The sequence below is a fragment of the Mesoplodon densirostris genome, chromosome 9, assembly GCF_025265405.1.
Source record: "Mesoplodon densirostris isolate mMesDen1 chromosome 9, mMesDen1 primary haplotype, whole genome shotgun sequence".
NCBI classification, from domain to species: domain Eukaryota; kingdom Metazoa; phylum Chordata; class Mammalia; order Artiodactyla; family Ziphiidae; genus Mesoplodon; species Mesoplodon densirostris.
The window spans coordinates 98,456,006-98,471,535 of NC_082669.1; the positions used below are offsets into that span (position 1 = coordinate 98,456,006).

Sequence of the window (15,530 nt, forward strand, 5' to 3'; positions counted from 1 at the left end):
TAATAGGCACCCAGTAAGTGTCTCCTTTTCCCTCAAGGTCAACAAGTTAATGGTATTACAAGGCAAGAACCCTTAACCGTTATCTCCTGAATCCAACCTGCTTTCCCCCGCCCCCACTGTATCCCATGGTTCTCTTGCCTGGAAAACTTTCCTTTTCAGAGACATGAGGTACGATTCACCCTGGAAACTGAGCACAGGATTAGCGCTCTAGATATCTGCGTTCTGATTTACTTCTTTTCCCATGAACAAGCCCCATCAACCTGTGTAGGTCTCATTTATTTTCTCTGAAACAAAAGTGACAACCACTGTAAAATGAGACGATAAATCTGTTACATTGCTCTAAATCGTAGTAGGCCCTTCTGTGAAACCCAAATGCCTGTGAGCCTGGGATCAGCCTCTGATTTGACATTCTGATGCCCAAGGAATGTGTTTTAAAATGCAGGTTTTATTATTATTTAGATGTGGTGAGGCCAACAGATCAGGAGACAATTGCCATTGAAAAGACAGTTTGTTTGTAAAGAAATAAAATAAAAGCTTAAAAGATGTTCATCTTTATCCAAAAAGTGATCTATAAGAAGATTTAGACTGCATATTAATTAGCAGAGAGGTGAATCAAGTTGAAAGAATATGGAACATTATCAACAAATTTACTAATAAACATTGAGTATTTTTAAGTTAATTTTTTTAAGTTAATGTCTTATAATTTCCTAGATTCTCCAAAGTAGACAAGCTTTATGATATTGTTGCAATTTGTCCTATATCAGTTAACAGATTTCAATACACAGTGGGTACTTACTAAATATGTGATAATGATTATTACTTTTAATTAAAGCTGTTGAAATTTTTTTTTTTTAAGTAGATTGTTACTCACAGTCTCCAAGGTGAGGGAGCTTGCCACACCACGCAGGGCCACACAGGGAAGCACCAGGGTTGGTTGCGAGGCAGAGGGAGTGAGAAAAATTAGGCAAGAGGCTTTACTGTAGTTTCTGCGAAAAGGAACAAGCAAGGCAAGGAAAGTGGGTTTAAAGGTGGCTAGTGTGAAAAATTTCAGTGGGCTCTGAGGTATAGCAATTGTTTCTAGTTGTCTGGTACCTCGCCATGGTGATTAGGTGATTGCGGCGGGGTGGGGGTGGGGGGGTAGTGAGCTCCTGAGAGCCCATAAAGGAAGTGGTTGGGGAATGGGCTGTGGATTGGTTGGCTTGCATATGAAAGTTGTACTTATAGACAAGTCCTTTACTTTGTCTAGTGATTGGCTACCCTTGTGAGGAGCAGTCTCTCCCGGGTCAGCAAGGTCCCAGAGGTCAAAGCATTGGAAATACGGAAAATACTAAGGCACGATTAATACTGAGTATTTTCAAACCAGTGAGTATTTGCCCCCTCCACACACCCCTGGAAAGATATCAGAATGTCAAGGAGGAGGTTTCCATTATAGGCTCACAGAATAAGAAAGAGGGAGGGTGTATGACTAAAATCCTCCACTGGGAAAGGACACTTGCATAGGAACAGAAGAAGAGAAGGTCAAGGTGCTCAGAGAAGAAATGCAGCAGGAGATTAAAGCACCCATGAGCTCAAGGAAGGGTTCGGCATTCTGCTGAGATAAAAAAAAAAGTTGGCAAGCGGGGCGGAGGTCCAGGTAAACACAGTCCATGGCCTTAGTCTCTAACATCTTGGATACTCTTTCTAAGGCTAAATGAAGCCCCACTCTCTCTGAGTAGAGAAAATTAAATTTGAATACAGAGATTGCAATGGAATAAAGATGATTCTGCTTGAGTGCGTTGACCTTTATCAACCATTTCATCAGAATTTCTGGAGCATGAATATGTGTTAGGTGTCCTCTGCAACTGTTCACATGAGGAAGGATCCTTCTCTTCTGCATCAGGTCCAAGGCATCATCCTCAAGCATCCCGAGATGGGGAAAGCAAAATCAAATCCATGGAGTTCTGAAATCTAGTTAGAGAATAGTTGTAGGAGACAACGAAAATAGCAGTCAAGCAGCATAAATCTCCAGAGAATACTGTTTTTCTTCCTGTGACTGACTGAAAAAACAATTACATTTCTCAATATTCTTGCAGCTGAGACTTGGATTCAGTGCTAGATAACATAAATTGCTGGTTTGAGGCTCTTCTTTCAGTTGGACTAGATAATCAGGAAAGGATGGTTAGGCACACATATGCAGATCCATGCTTATATGAAAAGCTTTTAAAAACAGAGTATCAGGATTTTCAACTTTCACTATTTAAGAAAAAATATTTTATTTGCAAGAAATAGAAATACAAAAGCATAACAATTTCAATTCATTTTTTTCCAAACTAAATACAAGTATCCTACAAAGCATTTACTTTTTTTGGTATTTACTTAGCTATGATAAAGAATAAAAAGCCATAAAAAACAGCATGATATGACAGATAATAGACTCACAATGTATTCAGACTTAAACACTGCTGGTCTGTATAACATGTTACCAAAGAGAGGAAAGCCCAGCCTGTCAGCAGAGACATTAAAGCTCATGGTTGCTTATAGTCCAGAGTCTGCTCAGCATTGTTTAAAAAGGGTCGCTCGCAATTTGTCAAAGAGTGCTGGTGTTTTTCATAGACTCAGACAGTGTTTCATCTGAAAGGGAGATCTGCTGAACAGCATAGGCCATGGGTCCACGGTGCAAAAAGTTCATTGTTCTCAGCCAGCTAGCGAGTAAGGAAGAGGAACAGAGAAACAGCTAAAACCGCTGGTGGTGCTTTTCCAGGATGCAGAGGCTGCTAGCTGGAGCTCACAGACGATTGGATGAACCGGACAGGAGATGAACATCTCCAGCATGAGGCAAAAACCTGAACTTTGCACAGCAGGGCCAGCCTAGGGAGTAGGCACTGCATTCCCTGCCCAGAGGGCCTTAAAAGTTTACAGCGTGTTCACACAGAAAGAGATCTGCTCAACCTGATCCACAAATTGCTGCACTTTCCATATCACTTAGCTGTTTATCCATCTCACAGTAATTAGTTGCCCTTGTTTTCTCTTTCTATAAAATTAAGACTTATGGGCCTCCCTGGTGGCGCAGTGGTTGAGAGTCCGCCTGCCGATGCAGGGGATACGGGTTCGTGCCCCGGTCTGGGAGGATCCCGTGTGCCGCGGAGCGGCTGGGCCCGTGAGCCATGGCCGCTGAGCCTGCGTCTCCGGAGCCTGCGCGTCCGGAGCCTGTGCTCCGCGGCGGGAGAGGCCACAACAGTGAGAGGCCCGCATACCGAAAAAAAATAATAAAAAATAAATAAATAAAAAGACTTATTTAGCACAGCACCCAGCATCTCGTAGGTGCTCAAGAATTATTTCCCTTCCTCCTAGAAACCAAGACAAAATAAAGCATTCCCAGATTTTATATTGCCCAAAAGCACAAAACGAAACAATACCTAGTTTTGTCCTGTGGTAGGTGCTGACCCTTTGTCCACGGAGACATGGAGCCTTCATCCTCAAATGCATCAGGTTCCTCTGAGCTGAGAAAATGTTCTGCTCTGAGGATTTATAATCCCAGCTGGCCATTTTTTGATGTGATTGCACCTCTGCAAGAAGGGATTTTCCTAATGGACATAACTCTATTCCTTTTCTCCTGATGTGCAAATCTGATCATGGCTCACTTTTAGGAAACCATTTTTGAGCCTTTGGAAAAAGTTCCTTTTCCCATGTCCACCTCAGTCTAGTACCACAAAGCTGTATATAAAATCTCCCAGCCCCTAGGTAGTTCTCAGTCATCCTGGATTCAAATATAAGGCACATGTAAGACACAAACGAGTGTCCAAGATGAGGGAGGAACGTGTGTGCGAGTGTGCGAGTGTGCATGTGTGCGCGTGCCTGTGCAAAAGGAAGAGAGAGGGAGAGAGAGAAAAAGGAGAGAGAGAGAGAGAGAGAGAGAGCTGGCACATGGGTCTTTTGAAGAGCTACTGATTAATGAAGCTTCCTCAGCCCCCTTATTCCCCAATATTCACTAGGGCCTTCTGCAACACTCTTCCTTGGGAGTGAATGACTGACTCAATGAATGAATGAATGAATGAAAAATCTGAACTCTGTCTCTGGCTGCTTCACAGCCCCCTACTCTCTCCGTAGCTTCCCTCCCAGAGGGGCTTCTGCGATCACGTCTCCTAATTGTCTCAGCTGAAAAGCATTCAAAGAAAATGACTCTGACCAGGGCACTACCTGCGACTGGTCTGTCTCACAGGTCCTGCCTGCACTGCAAGCAGGAGAGCTGGTGTCTGTAATAAAGGTTCCTCAAAGACTGGATTCAACAGAACCGAATTAGTGACAAGAGCTCTTGGCAGAGAAGGTGGAGACTAATGCCTTCTCCTCCGTCTACCATCTCCCCACGTTAGCAAGGCCGGCACGGATGCTCCGTCTCCTCGACGGGGAGAGGGAGGTCTCTGAGTGTGCAACGCGCTCACGTGACACGTGTGTTCGGAGGAGCTGCCCCTGAAGGGCCTCTGATCCTTGTCTTTTGCTTGGTGTGAGGACATAGGAGGAAGGAGGCACAAAGTGCTAAAAAAATTTTAATAAAACACCTCTGTCAAAAATTCTGGACACTGACTCACTGCCAGAATAAAGGTGAAGCAATGCAAGACCCCTGCTCCAAGGGCACACGAGATTCCCAGCCCTCTCTCGGCATTCGGGCTAAACCGAGAGATTTAGGAAGAAAAAAACACGGTACTTATAGTTGGTTTGTAAATAAGTTGAGCTAAAAGCTGCTTTCACAATCTACAAATTAGGTCTTTAAATCAAAATCATTTATATTCATAAAAAAGTTATCTAATTTTGCCTGTACTGGTGTCAAACCTCATCCCCACCTCCTGCCCAAAAGGAGCAACCTAGTTCAGCTGTCAGATTCTTATATAACACTACCTTTATGTGAGCTAGGCTCCAGAGTCCTAACACTTCACAGAAATTCCTTCTTAAACCTGGCACTGAGGCCTTTCATTTACAGGATGCATTTCTAAGTTCGAAGTCAAGAGCTGTGAATAGAACCTCACTGGGGGGTCTGGGTTACTCAGGTCTCATCCAGTAAAAAAGTACGTGTTCTCTGAACTTTTGCAAGACGTCTCCTCCACTAAGCTAATCAAAGAAAGGAAAGAGGAAAAGCTGTTGACATAATGAAAAATATATTAATATGTTTATCACTAACATTGATTCTTTATGATTGATGGTTGTGCTAACAGTCTCTTATTTTCCAAAACTGAGGTTTAGAAGCCAAAAGGCTGCCACTATTTGGCACCTTCAGGGCTAACCAGGTATTACTGACTCATCTATGGGATGGCTCTGGGGAGGAAAACAAATCCACTGACATTGTGGGCTTAACCCTGGAACAGAAAAGGTGCACATACCCATTAACTCTTTGGAAACCATCTGGTATTATCCAACTCTTCTGCATCCTCTTGACTCCATTACCTCCTCCTAAAGGGATAACTGTTTAGTTCCCCTTACTGGCCCAAGCAAGGAGTAGAAGGCAGAGGTCTTTCTCATAATAGCAGCAACTGGCCCTTGGATCCACTTACAATGGCCATGTGAGCTCTCAGGCTGAGGTCCCTGGTCTCTAGACACAGATTCAGTTGTGGGAAGAACGGTTTCCCAGAGATCAAGCCCTGCTGTATGGAGGGCTGCAGACAGTGATGTCAAGCAAGCGTAGGTCGGGGAGGAAATAAAATCCTCAAGGCACTAAAGGCAGGCGCTCGGAGTTTGCTGCCCTTTTCCGTCTCCCTCCTTATGCAGAAGAGCTGGTTTTCTACTCAGGCTAATCCAGGAGACTTAAAAACCCGATCTGGTTCCAGTGCGTCAGGTGGGTAAGCCGACCCATTCTCACTGACATACAAAAGCTTGCCTTTCTTATCGTCCAAATACTACTTGAGTTAATTCTATATTCTTACCTTCTTAGCCGCCCTCTCCCTCCCCACACACACAGGCTGCCTGTGTCTGATAATTACATGACATTTTAAAGAGAGGGATGGGTCAGTAGTGGCCCATGGTTAGCAGACACCAGCCAGGCCCAAGAGGGTCTAGAGCAGAAGAGAAGGAGAGGAGAAGGTAGAGAGAAGCAGAAGCGGGGCGCATGCTAGCAACCTTCCTCCTGCACAGCCCCGCCGGTCTCAGCCCTCCCTGGCCAATGGAAGGGACAGTGAGAGGCGTGCAGAGGACCGAGAGGGCTGGCAGGACCACTGCAATCCTGATCCAGCTTTACATCAGTGCTAAGAAGATGAATTTGGCCGTCTCCCAGCCAGAACTCTCTCCATCACAGTAGGGAGAGAGGAATCACTGACGGTGAGCCCCGAAGGTACCAGATCTGCTTATGAGGTCTGACGGCAAATGCTAATGACACCAAATCCTGTGTCTGCTATGGAACAGAAGGCCCAGGTATAGCTTAATCTCTCCTAAGTACAGGTTCCAATGACAATGTAGATGAGAGACAGAAACGGAGACAGAGTGAGAGTTAAAGCTAAGGGTGCTTCAGCTACTACTAAAAACAAAATACAAAACGTGAGCAAATTTCTTACACGAAATCTTTTACAAGCTAAGGAAAAACATTTAAGGGGAGTCTTCTATATTATACAGTAAAAAGTCAATTTCCATTTCTTATTTGTATGAAAGAGGAAAGTTTTTTTAAAACTACAAAAGTTACTTTTAATCATTAAAAAAAATAAGAGTAGGTTGGGGGATTAGGTCGTGTCTCTTTGGGTGAGCTGCAAAGTAGCCAAACCTGACTATAAAAGGTAAGACTGTGGATACACAAATGCCACCTACTCTGACCCCAGGAACAGGCCTCAGGCTCACCTCCTGTGTTGAGGCAGAAGAGGAGGGGGAAAGCAGAAGTGTCAGGGGAGGTGGAGAAAGACAAGCTAGCAGGGTTGTCTGAAACGCCTGCTGTCAGGGACAGGGCTTCCCTTCCCTGTTATGGGTATGGGACAGAAAAAGCATCTATCCACAGAGCCCCAGACCTGAGCAAGGCGCTGCTCCATCTTTCCCTCTGAGTTCCTTCTACAGGAGGACACATGCTTAGGGAGATTTCCCAACTATAATTACAGGACTCCAGTAAAAAAGAAGAAAAGAAAGCAAAACATGGCCTGGAAGGATTGGGGATCCCAGAGCCTAGGGTGCCCTCCTCGCTCCAAAGGCCAACAGAAGACTTTGCTAGCTTGGAGGGAGGCGTCCGGATGTCTTCAGTGTGGTTGCCCAGGGAAGCCTCAGCAAGCTAATAAATACTATTTACACATGGGGAGGAGAAGCCAAGGAGGCAGAACTAGAGGTGTGTGGGGACACAGATTGTGGAGAAATCCTACAAGCAACATCATGGGGCAGGTTTGCCTGGAGTAGAAAAGCCTGATTCCTTCAGGCATTGCACTTGCGGCCTGAGAGTATGAAGGGGACGCCTCGCTCCAGCTCCAGGGCCGGAGGACAAGTCAGTGGGGGCTCAGAGCAGAGCGGCAGGAGAGACCCAGGCTGAACAAGGCAGGACGTCAGTCGGTGCTTTGCCAGATTCCAACAGGCATCCTGGTATTTTTGTGGCTCGAGTTGGGGTCTCGAATGAACAAGCGTCAGCTCTTCTTCAAAGAGGCGGTCACACCCACCCCGGTGAGAAGCAGGCAGTATATTTTTGGCACTGTCGGTAGAAACAAGCCTGCTCGCCCCACCCCTGACCCTAAGATAATTTCCTATGGCAGTAAGCAACAGGGAGGGAGAGAAACGGGCTCCCTTCTGCAGGGAGGGACGTGGGACCGGGGGAGGCGCTCTCTCACCGTGGGTGGAAATCCCAGGCTGTCCTCGTATCCAAAGCCATGACTGCACGTCCAGGTCTTCGGTCAAGATTGGGTGGCAAAAAGGAAAAGCGTATGACAAAGGTGGTTTGGAGACATAAAGGTAGAGTGAGGAGATAAAGGGAGGTGGCGACGGTCTCTTTAGAAGGTGGCGTTCACTCTTCTGTCGAGTTCTACAACTTTTAGTGTTTCATTCCCCTCCAGTTTGGTGCTGACCCTGCGAAGGCATCAGAAGGAAAAAGAGGTCTTACTACCAATTGCCTCATGCTCGGTAGGATGACACAATCATTCCATGACTGCGACTCTGCAGGCTGGCCCAAGCATGCTTCTCGTCCTCTCCCCCGTTCCCGAAGTCTCCCGCTACCAGCCTATCCGTCATCCACATTCCTGCCTCTAGCCTCATGCCAAAGGAGACATTCCAGCCCAGAGGATAAACATGGCAGTTTGATACTGATTTGTTGCACATTGCTTTAAATGATATTGTATTTCTTGAGGATGGTTAGTTACCCCTATGCTAAACTCTGGGAAGGAGAAAATAAAGGATAAAGACTGATCCTTGGTCTAGAATAAATATTTTTTTAAAAAAATCTAGATAAAGGGGCTTCCCTGGTGGTGCAGTGGTTGAGAGTCCACCTGCCAATGCAGGGCACATGGGTTCGTGCCCCAGTCCAGGAAGATCCCACATGCCGCGGAGCGGCTAGGCCCGTGAGCCATGGCCGCTGAGCCTGCGTGTCCAGAGCCTGTGCTCCGCAATGGGAGAGGCCACAACGGTGAGAGGCCTGCATACCACAAAAAAAAAAAAAAAAAAAAAAAAAATCTAGATAAAGATGAAATCTTTATAAAGATTAAAAGATTCTAGATAAAGACTAAAAAAAAAAAAAAACACCCAAACTAACTTGAAATAACAGTAAATATATAACAGAAAATAAATACATTATTAAGTTATGTAACAGCCTAGAAAGTCTCTAGGCATTCAGAGGAGGGCTATGAGGGCTCTGGTATCGGGAAGACATCCCAGAACAAGAGGGATTTCAATGGGGCCTTGAATAGCTGAGACAAGAGGAGAGAAGATTTGTGTCATGAGTCAAGTAGTCGAGCAGCTGAGTCTTCTCTACTCCTAGTGGCAGCTCCAAAGTTTGCTAAAATAGGAATAATAATAATGTCTAACCTCTTCAAGTATTTCAAAGGATTTACTGTATATGTCATATTTACATAGTGCTTGAAATAATAAGCGCTATAAATAATAATAATAAATAATAAAGCACTACATGCATGTATAATATAATGTAAGCATATAATAGTATATATAACTACAAACTTTCCCCTGCAACATTAGGGGTAGAAAACTGAAGAATTTGAAACAAACTCTTTCCCACTTGCATTGGAATAGCATATTTCTGGGAGGCACAGAGGCAGAGTTCAGCTAGAGCACGAACCACACCATGTATAACCAGGATTGGATGCAGACGCTCCTTCCCGTGCCACTCGGTGTACCCAGGTACCTCCCCAGCATGACAACGAAGCCCAGCAGTTGTACAAGCCTTTGTGTTTACACAAGGACTGTTCCTCATAACTATCTAAAGGAAACGCCTCATGGAGAATTGGAGACAAAGGTATGTTATATTCAATTTGGAAACACATACATGCACAGTGCCTCTCGAAGTGTCCTTCAATATTAATATGTAATTATAACTATATAATTATAATTAATGCATGTTTATTTACATAAAAATCCTAAAACTATATACTGACATATAGCATGACATGTCTGTATCTCTAGCTGGAAGGAAGCTGGGGAATGTCTTGAGGCTGCATGTGCATAGCGAGTACACTGCTGTTACCGGACTGTATGTTTGCTTGTGAGGCTTTGAGGGAGGAGGGGAGTCAAGCCCTTCCCCCCCGACGCTCGGATCCACCACTACCAGCTCCCCAGTGGCGCAGCAGCCACGGGGCCAGCTCACACCAGGTCTCTTCCCCAGTCTCTGCTCGGGGCAGCTGTTCACAAGCAATAGACTCTCCAGAGTCCAGGTGCTGCAAATGGGTCTTGAAAAAGCCGAGGGTTGGACTAGGCCAGTGGGAAAGTCTACACCCCACACCGAACGTTGCTGACACATAACCTATCATCGGTGCCTTAGAGGAGGTGAATCTGTATCTATTTGACTCACAAGTGCTGCTGCAGCTCCAACAGCACTGACTTCTCCAGGCTGGTCTCATTTGATATAATGAAATGAGGAAGATCCACGTCAGGCCTGGACTCCAGCCCTGATGCCCTGAGCAGGGAGGAACCTCTGTCCCAGCGCCCAAGCTCCCCAGCCGAGGCCGAACTGGACGGCTCCTCCAGGGGAGAGTGTTCCTCATAGATCAGCAGGTTCCTGGATCTCACTGAGAACAAAGCAAAGTGACAGGTGTTACAAGAGACCACAAGGGTACATCACATCCCCTCACTCGATGCCCAGGGCTGGGAGCAGCTGACAATTCATGGGTTCTTGTTGCCCAGGACAGAGGGTGCCAACTGGAGTTGGCTTTCTATAAAGGCTTCAGGATTTCAGAGTTTTGTGCATTGAAAAATGATACCGATTATAAAAAGTCTGGAAGAGCAATAGAAAAGCAAATAAACAGGAAGCATACTGCCACCCCACTGCTTTGAAAATAAAACTCCCCTCCATGCCCCACCCCCAACCATCTGGGGGAAACAATTCATGGAGAATAGGAGTCAAATACTTGGAGATGTCCAGACGCAGCTAAAATAAGCATTCCCAGTGAGTAGGTCTTGCATAGGGAGAAGGTAAAAGGGCAGAAAACTGTGTTTTCATTTAAAACTGGAGAGAAGACACACAGCCAAAGCCATAAGTCAAACAACGGAGACATGCTCTTTTGTTTTATAGGATAGTTGCATAGCTAGATGGCTCGTAGCAATTTTCTACAACAGAGAAACTATGCTCCCATTGGCTTCCAATTAAATTTAGAGATACATTCTCTTAGGGAAAAAAGAATTTCCCGGGAGACCACTGAAATTATTTGGTTGAAATGCTGGCCTTTCTGTCATATACCTGGCAGGGATACACCTACCTTACAAAGACCACAGATCTTTCAGAACCACAAAATTATGCCTACCCCCCAAATCCAGTACCCCCTAATTCCACCCTTGTTCTTACTAGTGTATCTATTTTATGATCCCTATATATCACCTCTTTATTTCCTACATACTTGAAAGAGATCATTGATCTGGGTGAGACTATCACTTCTGACACCTGATTCTCCAAATTTTCTAAATCTTAGGCATAATATTTTGTAAGACAGGCTGATTCTTTAATTTCCTTTTACAGGTGCTTACTATGGTCGCATACAATTCCACTGAGTTGAATTCCTTGAAAATGTCATGGAAAACTTAATGTTCCCCCCACTCCTTCCCCCCAAATGTGCACCCCTCCCCCTTATCAGAACTCAGAAGGAAGACATCAGAATTTGCCAGGGAACACAGTCTAGAGTAGTAGTTTGCAAACTGTGCTCTGCTGAGCTCTAGAGAATTCCGAGGGGTGTCTCAGCCCAGTGGGTGAGTGTCACAAGGGGAGACCCAGCAGCCTGGGCACCAGACACCCCCATGGCTCTCTTCCTCCCTTCAATGGAAAAGCTACACTTTTACCAGTTCTTAAAAATTAGACTTTCATAGGTAAACAGAAGCCAAGAACACTTCCTGCAATGTCTTGGCGGTCACAGCGATAACAGTTAACTGCAGAGTAACTAATTCAGGGGCAGATGCTTGTGTGGGTCTATTCAATGAATGTTTTTTATGGGGGAGAGGGAACAGTGATATTGAATTGCCTTCTCCCAAGGAATGGATATATATGCATTTTTATGGATAAATGATTTTGAGACCACTGCTCTGTACCCAGGGAGGTTTATCATATAGCTATTCTAAACCAAGTGGTCTAGTAAAGTCCTCCCATCTAAAAAAAAAGAAATCAGACGCTCAGATAAGATTTCTTTCAGAAAGTTAAGCTTTGAGAAATGAAAGAGAAAAGAAACAAGCCACCTTCCAAGTTGCTGAGTGCTGTCTTACCAATGGAGGCTGTGTAGGGCTCCGGCATGGAATGCTGGCTGGGCAGGGCCATCTTGGTGGCAGAAGGATAGGGCCCATAGCCCTGAAAGAAGGTGCCGAATGCAACGGCAAAGCATAACACAACAACCTGCAGGACGAGGAGAGAAAGTGGAGAGCCGTCAATTCCGAGATCCACGGAGCAAACCTTTACACCTGCAACACCTGGGAGGTCCCGAAAGACAACCCCCCTCCATCAGGCCAGCAGACCGCACGCAGTCAATCACCATCACATCATAGCGGAGAAACAGCCTCGGAGTGAGCTGTGTGGTCCCTCGAACACCCCAGCACTTGGACGTGGCAAGCTGGGGAGAGACTGGAGATTGGGGAGTGGGCCGGGGCAGTGATGGTGCTGTGCCTTCAGGAAACTCACCATGAGGCAGGTGCCAGTCTGCGTGCCAGCCAGCTTGCAGGTGCGAGAAACCTTGCCCATCACCAGAGTCTGAAGCTTCTGCAGCTGCTGCAGGAGAGTTCTGCAAACACAACGAATCAAAGCCATGAAGGGCGTCTGAGAGACAAGAGGATGCCTGTGGGTGATCTCTGCCCCAGGCTCCAGGGAAGTGGCTGTGGCTTTGCGGCTGAATTTGAACACAGTACCAAGAAAAGGGTTCCTCTGGTGAAGACACATACGCCCCTGTCTTCCAGCACCAGAGTCGTAGGTAGAGCTTACGGGGCTCAGAATCCGCCCACGTGAGCAGCTTGTCCATTCTGTGCTGTTCTCAGTAACAGTCATCTCTATGCCCCAAATCACCCCTGATAATCCCGGGATTTGTCTGTCAGCCATTGAGAAAAAAAAATAAGCAAAACTTGGCTGGTGATGGTGAACCAAGGAGAATTCGTTCACCCAAGATGCAAGAAAGGAGAAAAGCATGAAGAAGAAGATGCCGGTGCTCAGATGGCAGATCTGAAGAGAGGGAGAGAGACGGAGGGGAAAACAAGAATGGCGGGGAGGCAAACAGCCATGAGCACCTCAAGCCTGTGGCACTTGAAGGCTCACAGCACCTCCACAGGCAGAAGTGAAGCCCAAATATGAATCGGGAGCAAAGAAGCCTGCTCAGCTGGACACACCTTCAGAGCCAGGATCTTGGAAGCCGTCCTCTGATGCAGACTCTGATGTTTCTCCAGGAAAAAACAGAGCAGGAGTAAAAGAGAGTTAGTTGTTCTATCCCTAAAAGTGGACAGCTGTGCACACCCTTGCAAGGGAAGGGTTTGAGGATGAGAATAGTATGTTCTGCTCTGTGTGACATCAGGTCACAGGAGAAGCAGATGGTGAATTTCTTTGCAAATTCTGAACAGTGCAGCCACAGAAAAGGATCTCACAGCACACACTCCTGAATTAGAGCCTCGGGGATGAATTCTGCGTGAGCAGAAGCAGAGACTGCCCCTCGCCCCCATTCCTCTTCTCCAAGCCCAATGCACTCGGCAAGGTGCAGAGGTTTTACAAGCAGATGCTTTTTTCTTGGGTCTCAAAGATTTTCAGAAAATTCATGCTGTGACGGAACACTAGAAAGCCAGACAAGTTCGCTGAAAAACACCGAAAAGCAAATCACTCATTTGCAGAAGAATTCTGGGCTTTGGCAGATAACTTGCCTCCACCATAGCCCATCTCCCGAACAGCTTCCAAGTGCTGGAAGGACATGCAGGTTTTCCCAAGTTTGCAGCTTCCCCTGTGACCAGTACCAGCGAAACAAGTTCTCTCAGGTTTAAGCCAACTAAGGACAGGTTGGCAGTAAGACTATTGCTTTTAGCAGTTCAATGGATAAGAGCAGAGGCAGAATTGGAGCCCACAGCACGTACAGCGAAGGCTTTCTGAACTCAGTGACCCCATGTGGTCCCATCTACACTGTATTTTTACCTTGTACAGTGGTTTTAATTTAAGCAAAACAAAACCATTCATCCCATTATTTCATATCGTTAAATTCTATTAATATGGAGGTCTTTTTAGTACTTAGTTGTATGTTTTCTTGCTTTATGGTTATCTAGAAGCATAATCATAAGTAGTATAGACTGGTTTATGTTTCTGTACATTCAAGCAACACGTTCTTTTTTTTTTTTTGCGGTATGCGGGCCTCTCACTGTTGTGGCCTCCCCCGTTGCGGAGCACAGGCTCCGGACGCGCAGGCTCCGGACGCGCAGGCTCAGCGGCCATGGCTCACGGGCCCAGCCGCTCCGCGGCATATGGGATCCTCCCAGACCGGGGCACGAACCCGTATCCCCTGCATCGGCAGGCGGACTCTCAACCACTTGCGCCACCAGGGAGGCCCTAGCAACACGTTCTTGAAAAGAGTTTTGTGAGTTACTCAAGGCTGAGAAATACCAATAGTGTGATTACTGTAAATTCTACTTTAGGAAATTGTGTCGTTTGTGACAACATGGATCAACCTGGAGGGCATCATGCAAAGTGAAATAAGCCAGATAAAGAAAGATAAATACCACATGGTATCACTGACACATAGAATCTTTAAAAAAAAAAAAAAAAGTTGAACTCATAGAAATAGTAGACAAGCAGTTGCTAGGAGCTGGGGTGGGGAAATAGGGAGAGGTTGGTAAAAGGGTGCAAATTTTCAGCTATAAGATGAATAAGGTCTGAGGATCTAGTGTAAAATATGGTGACTCTAGGTGATAAAACTGTACCATATAATTGAAATTTGCTAAGAGAGTAGAACTTAAATGTGTTTACCAAAAAATAAAAATAAGGTAAATAGGTCATTAACTTGATGTGAGGAATCCTTTCACAACATATACATGTATCAAATCATCACTTGCACATGTTAAATATCTCACAATTTTGTCGATTACACCTCAGTAAAGATGGAAAAAAAATAGAAGTTTGCAGTTAAATGATCGTATGATGCAGCAAGTTTTTTTCCTCATCACACTTCCTTCTCCCAGGACCTCCCAAGAGCACCCCATTCTTACTGGTTTGCACGGCTGCCTTTTCAAAGCTAAGAGCTGAGTGACACACCCACTTCCTGGGTGAGCGTTCCTTCTGGCAGAGCTGAGATCTAGTGGGCAGTGGCACACATTTTATTGACAACATCCTGTAATGCCAGCCCCAAAGCCCTCTTTGGGTTCTCCCTGCTGTATTTCTGGAACACGTGGGGAAGATACACAGGTGAGCCATAGATAAGACCTATGCTTGACCACGTGGCACAGACCTTTTCTCTCATATTCTGGCCTCCTCCTGTGGTGCCAATCAACAGGGTCTTTGTTACCAGCTGAACTACAGAAAGGGGCCTCACTGTTTCCTTGGTGGCCTGCTGAAGAGCCACGTCTGTAGTGCTGGCTGCCACTTCTGATGGGCACCCCAACTCCCATGGGGCACCCTGCTGCCTGTGCTGGCAGCTTCAAGGTGTTGAAGCTCAGCTGTGCTCTGTGCCTGGAGGAGTTGGTGGAGGACATTCCTCTATCCAGGCTTCCATTAGACAGCAGATTTCCAGATGTTACCACAGCCATTTACTTTTGCTCCAAATCCTTAAGGTGTTTTCAAAGCAAAATCGCCATTTCCATTTTTACCAACAGTCCCCATTTACCCACAACCTTCCTGCACCTCCTCCCTGCCCAATCCCTGCCCTTTGTCCAGTCTTCAGAGCATGAACCACTGAGAAAACCAATTCCACACAATACTCGGAATCACTCCTCCCTTCCAATTTCTGATTGTG

The 15,530-nt window shown here is 45.8% G+C and overlaps 1 protein-coding gene across 2 annotated transcripts in view; it reads right to left on the reverse strand.

The window, feature by feature from the left end:
- Positions 1-705: 705 nt before the first annotated feature.
- The window catches only part of CREB3L2 (cAMP responsive element binding protein 3 like 2), a 124,350-nt gene continuing 109,525 nt past the window's right edge, over positions 706-15,530 (reverse strand). Inside the window, exons 9-13 of one of the 2 annotated variants that reach the window (XR_009533346.1) lie at positions 12,242-12,341; positions 11,833-11,959; positions 9,938-10,154; positions 7,755-7,989; positions 706-1,947 (exon numbers count right to left, since the gene is read on the reverse strand). Coding sequence is in view for 1 of the 2 variants with exons in the window: in XM_060107896.1 (XP_059963879.1) it covers positions 7,914-7,989; positions 9,938-10,154; positions 11,833-11,959; positions 12,242-12,341 (520 nt within the window). In the remaining variant the exon portion in view is untranslated. Of the gene's footprint in view, positions 1,948-2,227; positions 7,990-9,937; positions 10,155-11,832; positions 11,960-12,241; positions 12,342-15,530 lie in introns of those variants that run through there. The other variant, XM_060107896.1, reaches the window with a different exon arrangement.